We start from the raw sequence: 14331 nt of genomic DNA, 5'->3' as shown, positions 1-14331 counted from the left end.
CAACACGCCGCCGCCAAGCACCGCTTTTGTTTTCAACACCGCTATGATGCATTTAGAATTTAGAAACCAAAATATGTTAGAGGAGTGTGTCTGCAAACTCATCCTGTGTTTTGCAGTGGGAACAGTAAAAGGGCCTTCATCTAAACTATTCCTACAAAGCTAGAAGCATACAATACAGTTGTGATTCTTGCATGGGCCGTGGAAGCGACGCGACTCACAAAGCACATTCAAATATTTATTAGAAATGTTATTTTTATATCTATATTAAATTTCCTTTTCTTTTTTTATTATATTTTATATAGATTTTATTTTTTACATTGTATTTTATGATCATTTTTGTCTTCTTTTTGTATTATATTTCACGAGTAATTTTATTTGTATATAATTATATGTATTAGCTGTTTATTTGTGTATATTCTTATGTTTAGTGTTTGGTTCTTTTATTTTTTCCAAATATAGCTTTTTTTTTCTTAAATCAAGTGGTTGACAACTTGAAAACGAGGCTCATTACGAGCTTGAAACGCAACTTTTGGGTCCAGCCGAGACTGAGAGGTGTGTCCCAACACTTTTGTCTACGTCATGATTTCTTGACGTCCACTTCTTGTGACAACATCAAATTAATACACTATGTAAATACTCTGTTCTCTCCTGTTCAGCTCTTTAGCAGGGCGGGAAGGGGTGGGGGGGGGGGGGGGGGGGGCACCTTCCCTATGGGCTGAAGAATGTGCCCCCTTTGCACACCGTGACCCGCAAAATCAAGCGGTCCCGGCACGCTAATCAGAACCACTTTGGATCTACTCCACCTGGTTCCTATCACCGTGACAGCAGGAGGGTCCTGCTCGTATTACAAAAACACGCATGGAATATTTCATACACAGGCCGTGGAAGCTTTTCTTGTCGCACTCATGACACCAAAACCGTGTTCTTCATGATGAGGAAGAACGGTAATAAATGTTGTGTAACCAACACGTGGTCATCCATTTTGGTTTGAAAATTGTGTTTTTTCTGGGATTTGGGACCATTTCCCAGGGAGCTCGACAAACTCCTCATCAGGAATTCACTTGTTTGCCACTAAATCAGAACTGGGTTTGCAGTGTTTCCCAACTGTGAGTAAGCTAGGACACATTATACATTACAGAAATCTCACAGAAAGTAAAAGCAGTGACCCCCCCCCCCCCCCCCCCACTCACACACACACATACATATTTGTGGTTCACAATTTGCGAATTCACCTATTAACAGATTTATTTATTTATTTTTTACCTATCTGCTGTTTTTTGCTGAAAAATTCAGCAATTCAAAATTCATTCATGATTTTTGTACTCGGGCCAAAGCCATGTCCAAAATAGAAATACTGCTTTGGTGCCATCTTGTGGCATCTTGGAACTAAGAAACTATGTTGAAGTGAAGTGAGGGGAGGGGCTTCATTTAGTCAGGCTCCCTGACTAGTCAGGTTTTTGCTGCTATCTTGGGGCACTTATGGGCAATTACAAACCTTATTTTTTCAATTATGTCATGTTTTCTTCAGCATTACATTTTTTTATATGATCATATTTTACTTTATTTTTTCATCACAATCTATAGTCATTTTATCTTTACAATATATTGTTTTATAATTACATATTTTAGGTATTTTATATTCATTTTATGTTTTTATTTTTTTTCAATGATTTGATTTGATTTTAATATTTTGCATTGCCAAAGCAGCATCTGGAAGTGACATGCAATGTTTGTCATTTTATCATTATTTATTGTAAATGAAAATCGTGTTCTTTGTTTTGCTAGACACACACACACACAGACACACAAGGGGGGTGGGTGCTCATGCAAGACGGTGCCGCCAGATGTGGGAAGACGTGGTTTCTTTCTCCAAACAGCCTCGCAGGCTTTTCCAGCACTTCCTCTCCTGCCGCAGCGCTCTCGCTCTCCTCTTTACTTTCTTTGCCTTCCTCCCCTCACACACCTCCACTAAAACAACTTTTTTTTCCCCCCCTGCTTTTTAGTGTGGAAGAAAACAACAGCTTTTTGGTTGCGCTCGTCCTGCAGCTTTGCAGCATCAAGCTGGGTGACGGATGAAGCTGTGCATGTGATGGAGTTATTCCTATAAAAAAAGAAAATAGTGGATTTTCAGGGAGCCAGAGCAATGCAGTGAGTGGATGGGAGAGACGACAAAGAGGCACAATGAAAGGTAAGATCATATATTGTTTATGTACTGTATGCAGTGTGTCGTGTGTGTGTATGAGGTGCATTGGAGATACCACTTTTGTTTAGCCACACCATGCGACCTGTGGAATGCGTGGGCAACGACTCCCGTCTCACATCTGCTTTCACTTAGCGTGCCGTGTGTGTGTGAGTGAGTGAGTGAGTGAGTGAGAGAGTGAGAGAGACAAAAGACAAAGTGAGACATGCATGGTGTCAGCTATTCTACTACAGTATTATATCATGACTAGTTTTTCTATTTTACTATGTTAACATGTAAGCAACACTAAATATAATATTCTAATTAGTGCAAAATAACTCTCTTGGTACAAAGTTGGCTGATTGGCATTCATTTTGTTGGTCGGTGGGGGGCAGTTATGATTGAGCCCCACTAATTCTGCCTAGCAACAAGAGGTTGGGGAAACAAATGATCAGCAATTTTAATGTTAATCTTTTGGATTAAAACCAACAAAAAAAATGTATATATATAAAATGAAGACAAATTGGGGCAGTTATTAATCTCCCCCCACCCCACCCCCAATTAATTATTTAATTCTTTAACCAACTGGGCTCTCTTTTGTTGTTGTACTTGTTTCAATTTTTCAAGATAAATTCAAAAATGAGCTAGGCAACTATGCTTTTAGGCTAATAATCTGTGTTATTTCCAAAAATCATGCAAGTGCCACAACGGGTGACTTCATTTTCCACCCACGTACTTTTGGTTACCAAAATCAAAACGCTTTGCAGTAAGCTGGACATGTGCGATTTTAGCAGAAGCCCCTTGCTTAAGAAAAGCCTTCCAGAAAAAGTTGCAAGATAATTTTGTCGGAAAGCGACAACTCTGAGGACCTATTTGGTACCAACCAGTACAAGGGGAGAGATGCTTCTGAGAAACAGAAACCAACACAGAGGTCCAGAAAACCGTCTCGGAGAAGTCAGTGAACGCACCCCAGCTGTGGAGCTGTGGACTTTACTGTAAACATCACATTTATTCCTTGTGCTTTTCCCCTTCAGACGACTTTGCGGAAGAGGAGGAGGTGCAGTCTTTTGGCTACAAGAGGTTCGGTGAGTACTGCGCGACGTTCCGTAGCCGTGCTGTCTTCTCAATTCACAGTCTTCAAAGAACATTTCGCTTTGCTGCACGGAGATGTTATTTTTAGCAGCTGCGTTTGTATTTTTTTGTGATATTTCTGCATTCCTCTGACAACACGTAGCATCCTGTGTGCTCCTGACACCGCAACCTGCTCAGAAAAAAAAAAAATAACGGCACTAAAACACTTGAAGAAGAAAAACATTTTTTTTGTCTAAACCTGTGGTATATAACGCGCGCACCGCTGGTACTACAGATCCCAGAATGCACTGCAACAGCTGGTTACGGATGCCACTTGGCATTCATGTATGACAATTTATGAAGGAGTATTAATTAGGGCTACACTGAAAATAAATTATACAACAATAAGAAAGTGTTTTTTTAAATGAAAAAGGAAAAATAATATGAGAGTAGTCTTTTTTGCCAAATTATTCATCAAAGTGCTAGTTTTGTCTGTTTATTCCTCAATACATTTCAGCTTTAATCTTGTACTAAAACTAGTATAGTATATAGAGTATTGTCCTTCATAAAAATGTACAGTAATAACAATTCAATAGAATGTAAATTAAGTTTTTGTAGATTTTTCTGCTTCAATTCAATGGACACTGTGCCAATCTTTCTGGTGTGCATGGAAATACACACATACTGATATACAGTACTGTACATGGAGAGCGTTTCGCAGAGGATAAAGAATATATGCCTGTGAGTATTGTTATATTAGCTGTCTACATGTGTTGCTCCATTTGTGTTCAAATTTCTGTTGCTTAAAGGGTTGTAGCATTACGACACCGATGCTATTCGTTGGCCCATACGTGGTGTTTCCCATCATGTTTTAGTATCGAGCTAGCGGACTTCAAGGCAAAGTTATGTGGTTGTTTCAAGTAGACAATGTGTTATTCTCTAACTTAACTGGGATTGGCAATAAACTGCTTCTTTTTTTTTTTTTTATACTATCTTCCAAACTGCAGGTTGTTGTGAAGTGAGTTGATTTTTTTTTTTACCACTAATATACAGTGCTCTTATCTCAAGTTTCTCCTTGCAAGTCAAAGCAAAAAAAAAAAAAGAAAGAAATCGTCTGAATGATGGTTCATGTCTGGAAAAACTTGGGTCAGCTAACTTGTAGAACACTTGGTTTCTTGTCCCCCCCCCCCCCTCCCCCTCCCCCCCTTATATTATTCATAATGTCACAATTAAATGAATGTTCTGTCAAAAACATGGGTGAGTTCATTAAACAGTAATGGTGCAGTGTGCGCCTGAGTACAGTGCTACAGTGGCCCTTACGGGACAAAAAAAAAAAAAAGCATTAGGTGAAGTGACATTGTTCAACAAAAAAAGTGTTCATTTTCTTAAAACTAGTAGATAAGGTGTTAAAAGATAGTCTGTAAGTTATGGGGGGGAAAGTTTGCGGTCCACCATTCTTTTATGGTCTCGTTGCAGCCAAAATACGTATTAAACACACACACAGGTGCAACACTCGCGGCTCATCCATTTAGACCCGTTTCTTCTTCACTGGTTTTCCCTTAGTGGAAAACCCAAGCATAACGAAATGGATCAGTTTAAAACCGCAAGGAGCACTGCTGCCATTTGGGTCAGATCCCTTCCAAACCACCGCAAAGAAGAATTAAGTTGTCTCAAGCAGCTTTTATTTATTTTCTTCTTGTTTTTTTTCTTTTACTGTCTTTATGGGCTTTACATTCTGGCATAGCCGTCCTTGGCATCGGCCTTGCAGTCGATGGGGTGGGCGGAGCTAGCAATGGCTCATTTGAGACAGGACCGCCCCCCTCAAAAATGTCATATTCAGCAACGCTAAAGAACGGGGTTAAAAAAAATGTATGCTGTAATTCTTCAACGGGGTATTTGGATGAAAGCGTTTTAAAAATGTTTGCTTCCCTTTATTTTGAAAGCATACAGTCGCTGCCTTGTTGCTCTTATGGCACCACGTCACCTGGGTCTCGTTTAGTAATAATCCACGTGTCTATTTATAGCTACGTCTGGTCTCCATTTAGTCTGCTGGAGTATAGTGAGTCTTGTTGTTTAGCTGCATTCCAAGAGTTCCCTTTGTAGATTCTTTACGTATTATGAGAATTAGGGCTTTCCACCTCATATGGATTCAGTATCTGCTGTAACTAGACCATAACTCGACCTATTATCTCACGGATTTCACCTGTTATACTCCATTTGCGATGTCACCTCATGAGAATTTAGTAGGAAATTGGACAAAAAGTATAATACCATAACCCAAAAACATGCTACCTTAATAAAACTTGATTTTTCCATACTTTTTCCATACTTTCAATGCATTTAGGGTTCTAAGGTTTTTAATCAACGTAACCCCAAAATATGTTTTCTACTAAATCCATTGCGCAACTTTTGTTTTGTACAAAATTCTGCAAAATTAATGTGAAAACAGCCTGTTCTTTAATGACGCGTTTGTAATCTGACTTTTTACCGCACAACACATGGTGCCAGCAGCACAGAGGTGGCCTCTGTAAAACTGATGTTTTCACATATTCGTTATAATATGTTGCATATTGTAATATAGATTGTTAGTCCTATTTAATGGAGGGAAAAATTATCGGTTGTAATGATGTTAAATGTAATTTCTTCTGGTTTGTGCGTCCACCTGGGGAGCAGTATAGTACAGATATACAAATATACAAATATACATGGAGATGGTCACAGCTTTTCATTAAGCCGCAGTAATATTAGCCATTCTTCGCACCGGAAAAAGAATATATTATGCCTGTGAGTATTGTTACGTTATCTGTCTCCATGTGTTGCTCCGTTTCAAATATCCGCTGCTTTGAGGGTTATAACACTGTGACACCTTATGCTATTCATTAGCTCATCTAGGGCGTTTTGCATTGTTTGTTAGCGTTAAGCTAAACTGACTTTCCTACGGCAAAGCTAGGTGATATGTGATTATATACACGAGGTGTAATTCTCTTTGCGGCATGTTAAGTTTGAGAGTAAACTTCAACTGGTGGAGGCAATAAACAGCTTGAAGCGTCATTGTTGGAAGAATTGTGCACTAGCTGCCAAACCGCTGCTTGTTGTGAAGTCAGTTGAGTTCAGTAGCTGTTGTATCCTAAGGCGAGGAATATTTAAAATATTTTTTAAAATGTATTAAAATGGGTGGCACGGTGGACGACTGGTCAGAGCGTCTGCCTCACAGTTCTGAGGACCGGGGTTCAATCCCCGGTCCCGCCTGTGTGGAGTTTGCATGTTCTCCCCGTGCCTGCGTGGGTTTTCTCCGGGCACTCCGGTTTCCTCCCACACCCCAAAAAAATGCATGCGAGGTTGATTGAAGACTCGGAATTGTCCATAGGTATGAATGTGAGTGCGAATGGTTGTTTGTTTCTATGTGCCCTGCGATTGGCTGGCAACCACTTCAGGGTGTACGCCGCCTCCTGCCCGCAGTTAGCTGGGATAGGCCCCAGCACTCCCGAGACCCTTGTGAGGATAAAGCGGTACAGAAAATGGATGGATGGATTCAAATGTAAACAGTTACTTACAGGTTATATTTATTTATCATAAAATACTGTGTATATTTGTATTGAGTTTTATTCATATCAATCTGATGTTACAGTCGGCATTTTAGAAAGAAAAAATGAGTTATACATTTTTCTTTCTTACTTTATTATTATTATTTTTTTTAAGTTGAAAGACAAATATGGATTCCATGTTATGGGAGTCGTATGTGCTCGCGCCAGGACTTCCCGCCCGCATTTTCCATGTGTGCACAATTCGTGTTGCTTTTTCTTTGCTCTTTGCTCAAGAGTTTTCACAAGAGGTTTGTTATTACGGTGAACTCGCATCCCGAACCTGAGAACTTGCTGAGCCGCTTCCTGCATTAGAAGTGCAAACCTTTATACACTGAGTGGAGGGGGTGGGGGGGTGTACGAGTGGGTGTTGCGGGTTCTTGAGGGTCCGCGTCTGGGCTCAGCTGCGTCAGCAATGTGCCACGGAGATGGAAAAATGTAACTCAACCTTCAGTAGGGGGGGGGGGGGTTATTTTCTGTTTATATTCCTTATAAGTTATTTATCTCTTCATGTGCGTGAGGCGGGGAGGGACACGGTGGTGTTGGTTGTGGGTCTGCTTTTGTCAGTTTTCCAGCTGAGGAGTCACATTCCTTGCCTGACTTTTTCTTTTTTTGGGGGAACCCTACAGCAAGTGGTTCTAATTTACGGCAACTTTATTAGCAGAAAAGAATGCTTTCAGTATGTTACTTACGACCCTCTCTTCTCTTCGCGCTCCTCCTCCATGGACGTGTGACTTTGTTTTCTGTTGTCCTAATCACTCCCTCGTGGTCTCAAGTGTAGTATATTTCCTCACAAGAAAGGAAAGATTGCACGAGGAGCATTTAGTGACTGGTCAATCCGGGATTGACCAGTCTGTCATACAGGATCGCTCGGGTGCCAGTCCTCGTAGTTTCACACCATGCTGTGGCATCGTAGGCAAAAAAATAACAAAAAATGCTTGGCAATTTAGAATACCTGCTTCCCTAGTAGGAGTTCGTAGGAGTAGTAGGAGTACAAGCTCGGCAATTCCTGTTCACGATCTAATATGGGTCTATCAGACTTTTTTCGTGTTACCTGTTATGATAGAAATCTGCTGAATTTCGTGTAGATCGGTCAAACTGGTGTCACGGATTGACCATACGAGTTGTGACGATAAAGAAATGAGACCGCGAGAGCCACACTCGCGACTCGATGCCAATTGGCCTCACTACTTGAGCCTGAAAAAGAAGACCAGAGCGAGAGCCAGCCCCAAGTGTCAGGGTAATGTCTCTACGACAAAAGCCTGAAAAAGAAGCACACAACAAGAACATGAAAAGGCGTGACAGAAATTGTGCTACACAAAAGCCTGAAAAAGAAGCAGAGAGTGAGAGTGCAATTCAATTCGCACTCTTTGGTTCATCAGCGCTGTTTCACTAGTAGTGAGTACAACCAACGTTCCTGTTTGCAATCTTGCGACCAATAAGAGAAGAGTGTGATGTCACATGGTTTGTTGTGTTTGTTGAGCAACTTATTGGGGGACTGAAAGCGAAATGTAGGTGTGACAGAGTGGTAATCAAATGGACATCTGCTAGGGTGTCATTTTTCATTTAATAATGTCCTGTTTTTTTGGGGGGGGGGGGGGGGGGCTGTTTCTGGGCTCAAGCACAAGAAAAACATAAGGATTGGAGGTGTCTAACTCGATTTAGCGTCTCAGAATCGAGACGCATTTGGAGTGACATCACATCAAAAGGTTTTTGGGCTCCGGAGAACATCATCAACGTCAATCTCAGTATTCTGAAACGTAGCGAGACACAAAATCGAAAGAGGAGTGGCTGCTGGACGCCGGAACGAGTTTGTCGTTCCGGCTGAATACTGTGGCGCCTTGAGATGTGAGTTGAAGCCGTTCCGTGAGCACTCTTGTAACTTAAAACAATCGTATCTAAAAATCATCTCTGATCATTTAAATGAATGGAAATGTCATTAATCTGTTCCAGTCTCCCCCTAAAAAACAACAACTCATTTTGTAATGTGTTTTTAATAAGGAAAATAGCACTCTATAATATTGGACTTTATAAAAAAAAATGCAGTAATAACAATTATATAGCATGTAAAATAGTTAAACAGTTTGTGCATTATGATTTAATGAGTCAGTTCAATAAATTCTGCTGCTCCGTGTGCCCACCTTGGCCACCAGGAGGCAGTATAATAGAATCATACAGACAAACCAAGAAGAGAGTGGCGCTTCTTCGTTTGGCTGTACAGTGGACTCCCACATTCTCGCGGTTTGGCATTTGCGGATCAATGAATCGGTCAATTCTTTTCAATTTTTATCCATTTCGTGTAAAAAAAAATAAAAAACAAACAAAACAAAAAAATTCTTTTTGGTTTTTTTTCCTTTTTGGGGGGAACCCAACACCAAATTCAAGATTTTTTTTAGTTTAAAACTTTTGAATACAGTGGAAGTTTTGGTGGCAGGAGTGGCTAAAGATGTGGCTGCAAAAGTGGCGACTCTTTTGCTTCGGCTGACTATCCGATTATGTCGGATCCAGCAAGAGTTGCGGTGACTTATTTTGTCCCTCCCGGCTTGTCATTATGTTGGACCGCGACCCGCTCACCTATCCGGATATCTCCTGTTTATGACCTTTGCACCTGTAGTTTTCATGTAGGGCAAAACGAGTTTTCCACTGAGTCAGCTCTCAAGTGTTTTGGGATGACCGGTCCAAGAGAGGCGCATTTGTTCACATCTGCTCCTGAGGAAAACATTTCAACATTCCCGTTCATCTTCAGTTTGAGAAGCACATCCAATGACAACAACAACCAATAGTCAAGATTTTTTTTTCAACTTACCACATGTGTCTAGTAGAGTGGATTGTGCTCAACGTTTTTCGTGGCTTCTTGGACGCCATCAATGTTGTGGTCAGCACCTTTTGCCTCCACTTCAGCCAGACTTGGCGGGGCGGCCGACCACACTGTGTGCTTTTGCCCCGGTCGTGTTTGGACGCTCGTAACAGGAGGTCAGGTCAACGCGCAGGCCGATGCTGATTTAGCATCCTTACACGGCGGACCACCCGGAACGCGGGACCACATCTAAACAAACGTGCACGCCATGGTTTGGACGGGAAACTCAAGGCTCGGCTGTGATAAAATATTTATAACCTGAATGAGAAAATATGTTTGACAGCTGATAGCTGCTTCTCTCAACTGTGGGAGGTGTAATGTTTACTCAACTGCAAATGGCGGAAGGTGTCAATTATGGGTAAGAAACGGAAACGTTATGTCTATTCAAGGGATGGCCACTATTTGAGGAGATAAAATATTTACTCAGCGACAGAGTACATCGATTATTGACAGTAAGGTGCTTATTAGGCAATTCACTGACACCATGGAGTAGGTAAGACGCCACACTTTTATTTATTTGCGAGACTGTTTACGTGCCTCGTTGGGTGCTGCTCTTTTTGTTAGCAACAGGAAAGTTCTCACTTTGCGGAACGGTCATTATTTGAGGAAATGCAGTGTGTTCTTTTTCTTCTCCGTCTTCACACCAGTTAAGCAGTCAGTACATTTTCACACTAAAAAGCAAAAAAATAAAAATAACGCCTACTGCTCCTTGTAGCAGAAACTTGCACTTGGGTGCCGTTCAATTATCGTTTCACTTCCCGTTAATTTGTCATCTCACAACACATGGAAAAAAAAACAACAACTTTGAGCAAAGTTGTGCAATCTGCAGGATTTTGGAAAGCTGTATGACATCTTTTTGGACAAGGCGGGAGTATAATTGCGTCCATCCGTGCAGGTCTTGCACTTGTTAGCTCGGCAGATGCCTTAAAAAAAAAAAAACAACGCACAAATAAAGCAAAGTGGCTGGTGAAGACAAGTTACCATTGATTGGCGTTGCCCGTTTAAAAAAAAAAAAAAAAAAAAACGCGAGAAGAATTGTGAGAGAAGACAAGCGGTTGTAAAAACGGAGACAGGAGCAAACGTGTTTATTGCGTTTGAGAGCCGTTCCTAGCATTTTGATTACCTCCGTTGACCTACAAACATGGAGGCTACAAATCTGCTTGCTTTCTTACGACTGCTGTCGTGATGGAATGGGGTCATTGCATTAAAATGAGCCTCATGAGGACACTCCACGGGCGGTGGGGTGAGGGGGCTCATCAATCCACATGCGAGTCAGACCGTGAGGCACTCATGCTGGGTTTAGATCAGAAGCACATTGATCTGGAATGGTCCAACATGACTATTCATCTTGGAGCGAGTCTGACGAGAGCGGATGAAGAAGTCAGACGCAACATGGAGGCCATGCCAAGCCGCTGGAATCTGCAGGGGGATGATTGGCGCGTCCTTCTCAAGGAGCCATATTCATATTTTTTCGCAACTGAAAACATATCCTTCTGGGCCGATGGCGGGTCTGATTTCATTACCACGACAGCCAGGGCGGAGCTAAGTGTTAGCATGGGCACGCTAGAGCAGAACCGAAAACTGTGAGCACCTATAAAGACAATAAAAGCATTTTTACTCGTGGAATCAGCACTTCTAATTCTACACTGTGTGTACTCTTCACCACTGCCACTTCACCAAGCAATTGTGTGCCGCTTATAAGAAGCTAGCGCTAATCTGTGCGTCCTAATCTCTCAATGCAGCTCAGCTTACCTTTTGGCACACGTGGGGGATGTGAGTGTTTCTGCACGATAGTGTTCACACAGTTACTGTAGTATTTGTCCAGCCACTGCTTGAAAGGGGCTCTGGATCTTCCCCAAGTAGGTACCAGGTGCAACTAATATCTCCAGTCATAGACGTTTGCGCACGGACATGAAAAAGTTCAGTGCTGAGCCCGTTTGAATGCTCTTGCTAACCAAAACAGCAGCACTTACCAAAGCACGTAAGCAGTCTTGTCATGTCATGCGGCGATTAGTGTTCCAGTAGATGCGTCCATGTTTATGTTCCCGTTACACTTGACATGAACTATCCCCAAAATGCATACAAATAAAGGCCTAGCCCATCTACAGTTGAATGAATAAGCACCCCCAAACCACTCTCGGTGTAAATACGGTAGTCCCTTGATGAACTGTGCGCGCATGTATCCAATGTGGAGTTGGCTGCAGTGTAAACAAGTTCCAGATGTGCGAGACGGCCTATTTTCTGGCCCTCTTTAGTTCAGGAATGCTAAGCTAGCTCAGCGATTCCACCGTGGCGACGTCACGCTAATTTGTCTCAAAGTTGGACTCTGTTTACTTAAGGTTTCACTGGGCCGGCGCTAATGCAAAGTGACTCTCAGCTTTACTTCGGTGACGTTCCGACGAAATGAAAAGCTATCTACTGGACTCATGTAACTTTTGCCAACTGTAGGGGGAGCTCTAGTACAAACATACTAAGTCTGTATTGCGTCCTTCCGTGTTCCTTTTAGGACACATGTAATATGACCAAATAAAAATAAATTAAAAATGCCGTGGCTGTGGGAATGGCCGTGCTCTGGTACTGTATATAACATGGAATTGGGACACAAAGGGGCTTCACACAAAACCACTCTGCTGTGCTCTACAAGCTTGCTTTTGTGTTACCATGGAAATTTCCACACAGCGACCTTAGAGTGCTCAGCAGCGAGGTTCTGTACATGGAAATGTTTTTTTATATATACCTAGATCAGGGCAAAGGAACTTTTTCAGTTTTTATAAAGTCCTCTATAATAAATGAATTCAAAAGATATCATAGCATAGTTTCTTTGTTATTATTCTCATTAGGACTAGCAGGAATGTTTTAAAAATTCAGCCAATGACACCAGTTTCATTTAGTGGTCTCAAAAATCGAAAAGGTTTTTCGATCATGTGTAGAGCCACATAAAAAGTCTCAAAACCCCATGACCAAAAAGTCACAGGAAGTCTGCCATTTTGGTTTGAGGCGACCATTTTAGGCTCAGTTTTTAAAAATTCAGCCCCAGTTTCACTTGGCAACATGAAATTTGGTAGGCGTGTGTATCATAAGTTGACCCACAAAAAGTTAGAAAAAGAACCCACGCTCGAAAAAGCACGGAAGTCTGAGATTTTGTTTTGAAGCAGCCATTTTAAGGGTCGATTTGGCCGTTTCCCAGGGTCTCTCAAAGAATGACTTGTCCTTGAGATTTTTTCTGCTTGCTACCAAATATAAGCGTCACATATTAAAAGGACGCATGATGCTTAATTTTCATAAATTTAGGTTTTTGTCATTGTGTGCAGCATGACAGTGAAGTCTGATGACGCTCCATAAACATAGATGCCTCCAGCCCTTAAAATATGTACGAATGGCACAATCTGGTACAAACGGACAGGAACCCCCCCCCCCCCCCCCCCCCCCCCCCTCAAGGCTGCAGGGGCTCATCTTGTTTACATGGTGGGATGATGTTGTGCTTAAGCGAAGAGAACAAACCAGTTGGGGGGGGGGGGGGGGGGGCTCTAATGTGGCGCCCCCTCAAGGAGGCTGTGCGTAAACAAGACGACAGCCCGGCGTGACCGCGTCGACGTCCGCAGCTGGGGCCCCCTTAGATGTGATGTTTGGACAGATGTAAGGGGCCAGAATTCATGGACCCCTCCACCAACCTGGTGGTCTGATCCCACTCCCTTGGACTTGGAAGAATGGAGTTTCAGTCCCAACTTGGCTTAGGAGATCGTTTGAGTGCGTTGGACCTATGATATGGACAATAAGCATTGAGACACATAGGCCTTAACAATTTGTTCGCCACAAAGGTGTTTGGTGAACCTGTTCTTCCACACCAAACTCATCGAAACATGACTTTTGGTAGACACAAGAAGACCCACAAAACAGTCTGGGAATTCGGCCGTTTTGGTTCGAAATACACATATTAACATCATTATTATCATTAACATCAGTTTTTGTCGTTGCACGGGGGCAGAGTATGTGCTGTCAAGTTCGATGATAAAACTCAGTATTCTTCTTAGTCTTTATTTATTTAGGCCAGGGGTGTCAAACTCAAATTCACCGTGGGCCAAACTCAATATTTAATGAAAAATCACTGCGATGTGTATGTTTCCATTTTCTGCAGAAATGTAGCGTTAAAGTTTATCATTGACAACAAACTTAAATTTTGCTTTAACACTGAATAGACAAACTTTAATATTATAAACACAAGAAATCAAATTTGCGATAAAAGACATCAGTGGTATTTGTTTGTTGTTTTGTATTTAAATAGATAAGATGACTTCTTCTGTCTCTCTATCTTCTATTTATCTCCAACTACCTTTCTGTTTGATGTAAATGTTTTTTCAGAGGCCAACAACAAAGCAACCCAAAAAAGAAAAAAGAATGCCCTTCAATAAAAATCCAAACCTCAAACTATTAACTCAGTGAGTTGATAAAGGGCATTACAAAAAAACAAAAAAAAGCAATTATTAACAGATAATCTTCCTCCCACATGTCTTGGAAGTTAAACATTTTCCATCTTTCGTTTGGCCATTTTTGGGAAGGCGAAGTGTAAATTTGCATGAGGAGACTGGTAGCATAGTTGCTAACGACTGCAACAGAAAGGGTCTAGACAGATGGACCAACACACT

At 41.6% G+C, this 14331-nt stretch overlaps 1 protein-coding gene across 1 annotated transcript in view; it reads left to right on the top strand.

Annotated features, from left to right (window-relative positions):
* The first annotated feature begins 1725 nt into the window (after positions 1-1725).
* The window catches only part of LOC133489144 (collectin-12-like), a 28731-nt gene continuing 16125 nt past the window's right edge, over positions 1726-14331 (top strand). The window contains exons 1-2 of the mRNA XM_061797929.1: positions 1726-2188; positions 3214-3264. Coding sequence (XP_061653913.1) covers positions 2182-2188; positions 3214-3264 — 58 coding nt within the window. The 5' untranslated portion in view covers positions 1726-2181. The remainder of the gene's footprint in view (positions 2189-3213; positions 3265-14331) is intronic.

The sequence above is a fragment of the Phyllopteryx taeniolatus genome, chromosome 14 (genome assembly GCF_024500385.1).
Source record: "Phyllopteryx taeniolatus isolate TA_2022b chromosome 14, UOR_Ptae_1.2, whole genome shotgun sequence".
Taxonomy (NCBI): domain Eukaryota; kingdom Metazoa; phylum Chordata; class Actinopteri; order Syngnathiformes; family Syngnathidae; genus Phyllopteryx; species Phyllopteryx taeniolatus.
Note: the sequence above shows the minus strand (reverse complement) of the source record. Positions and strands in the feature narration are given on the sequence as shown.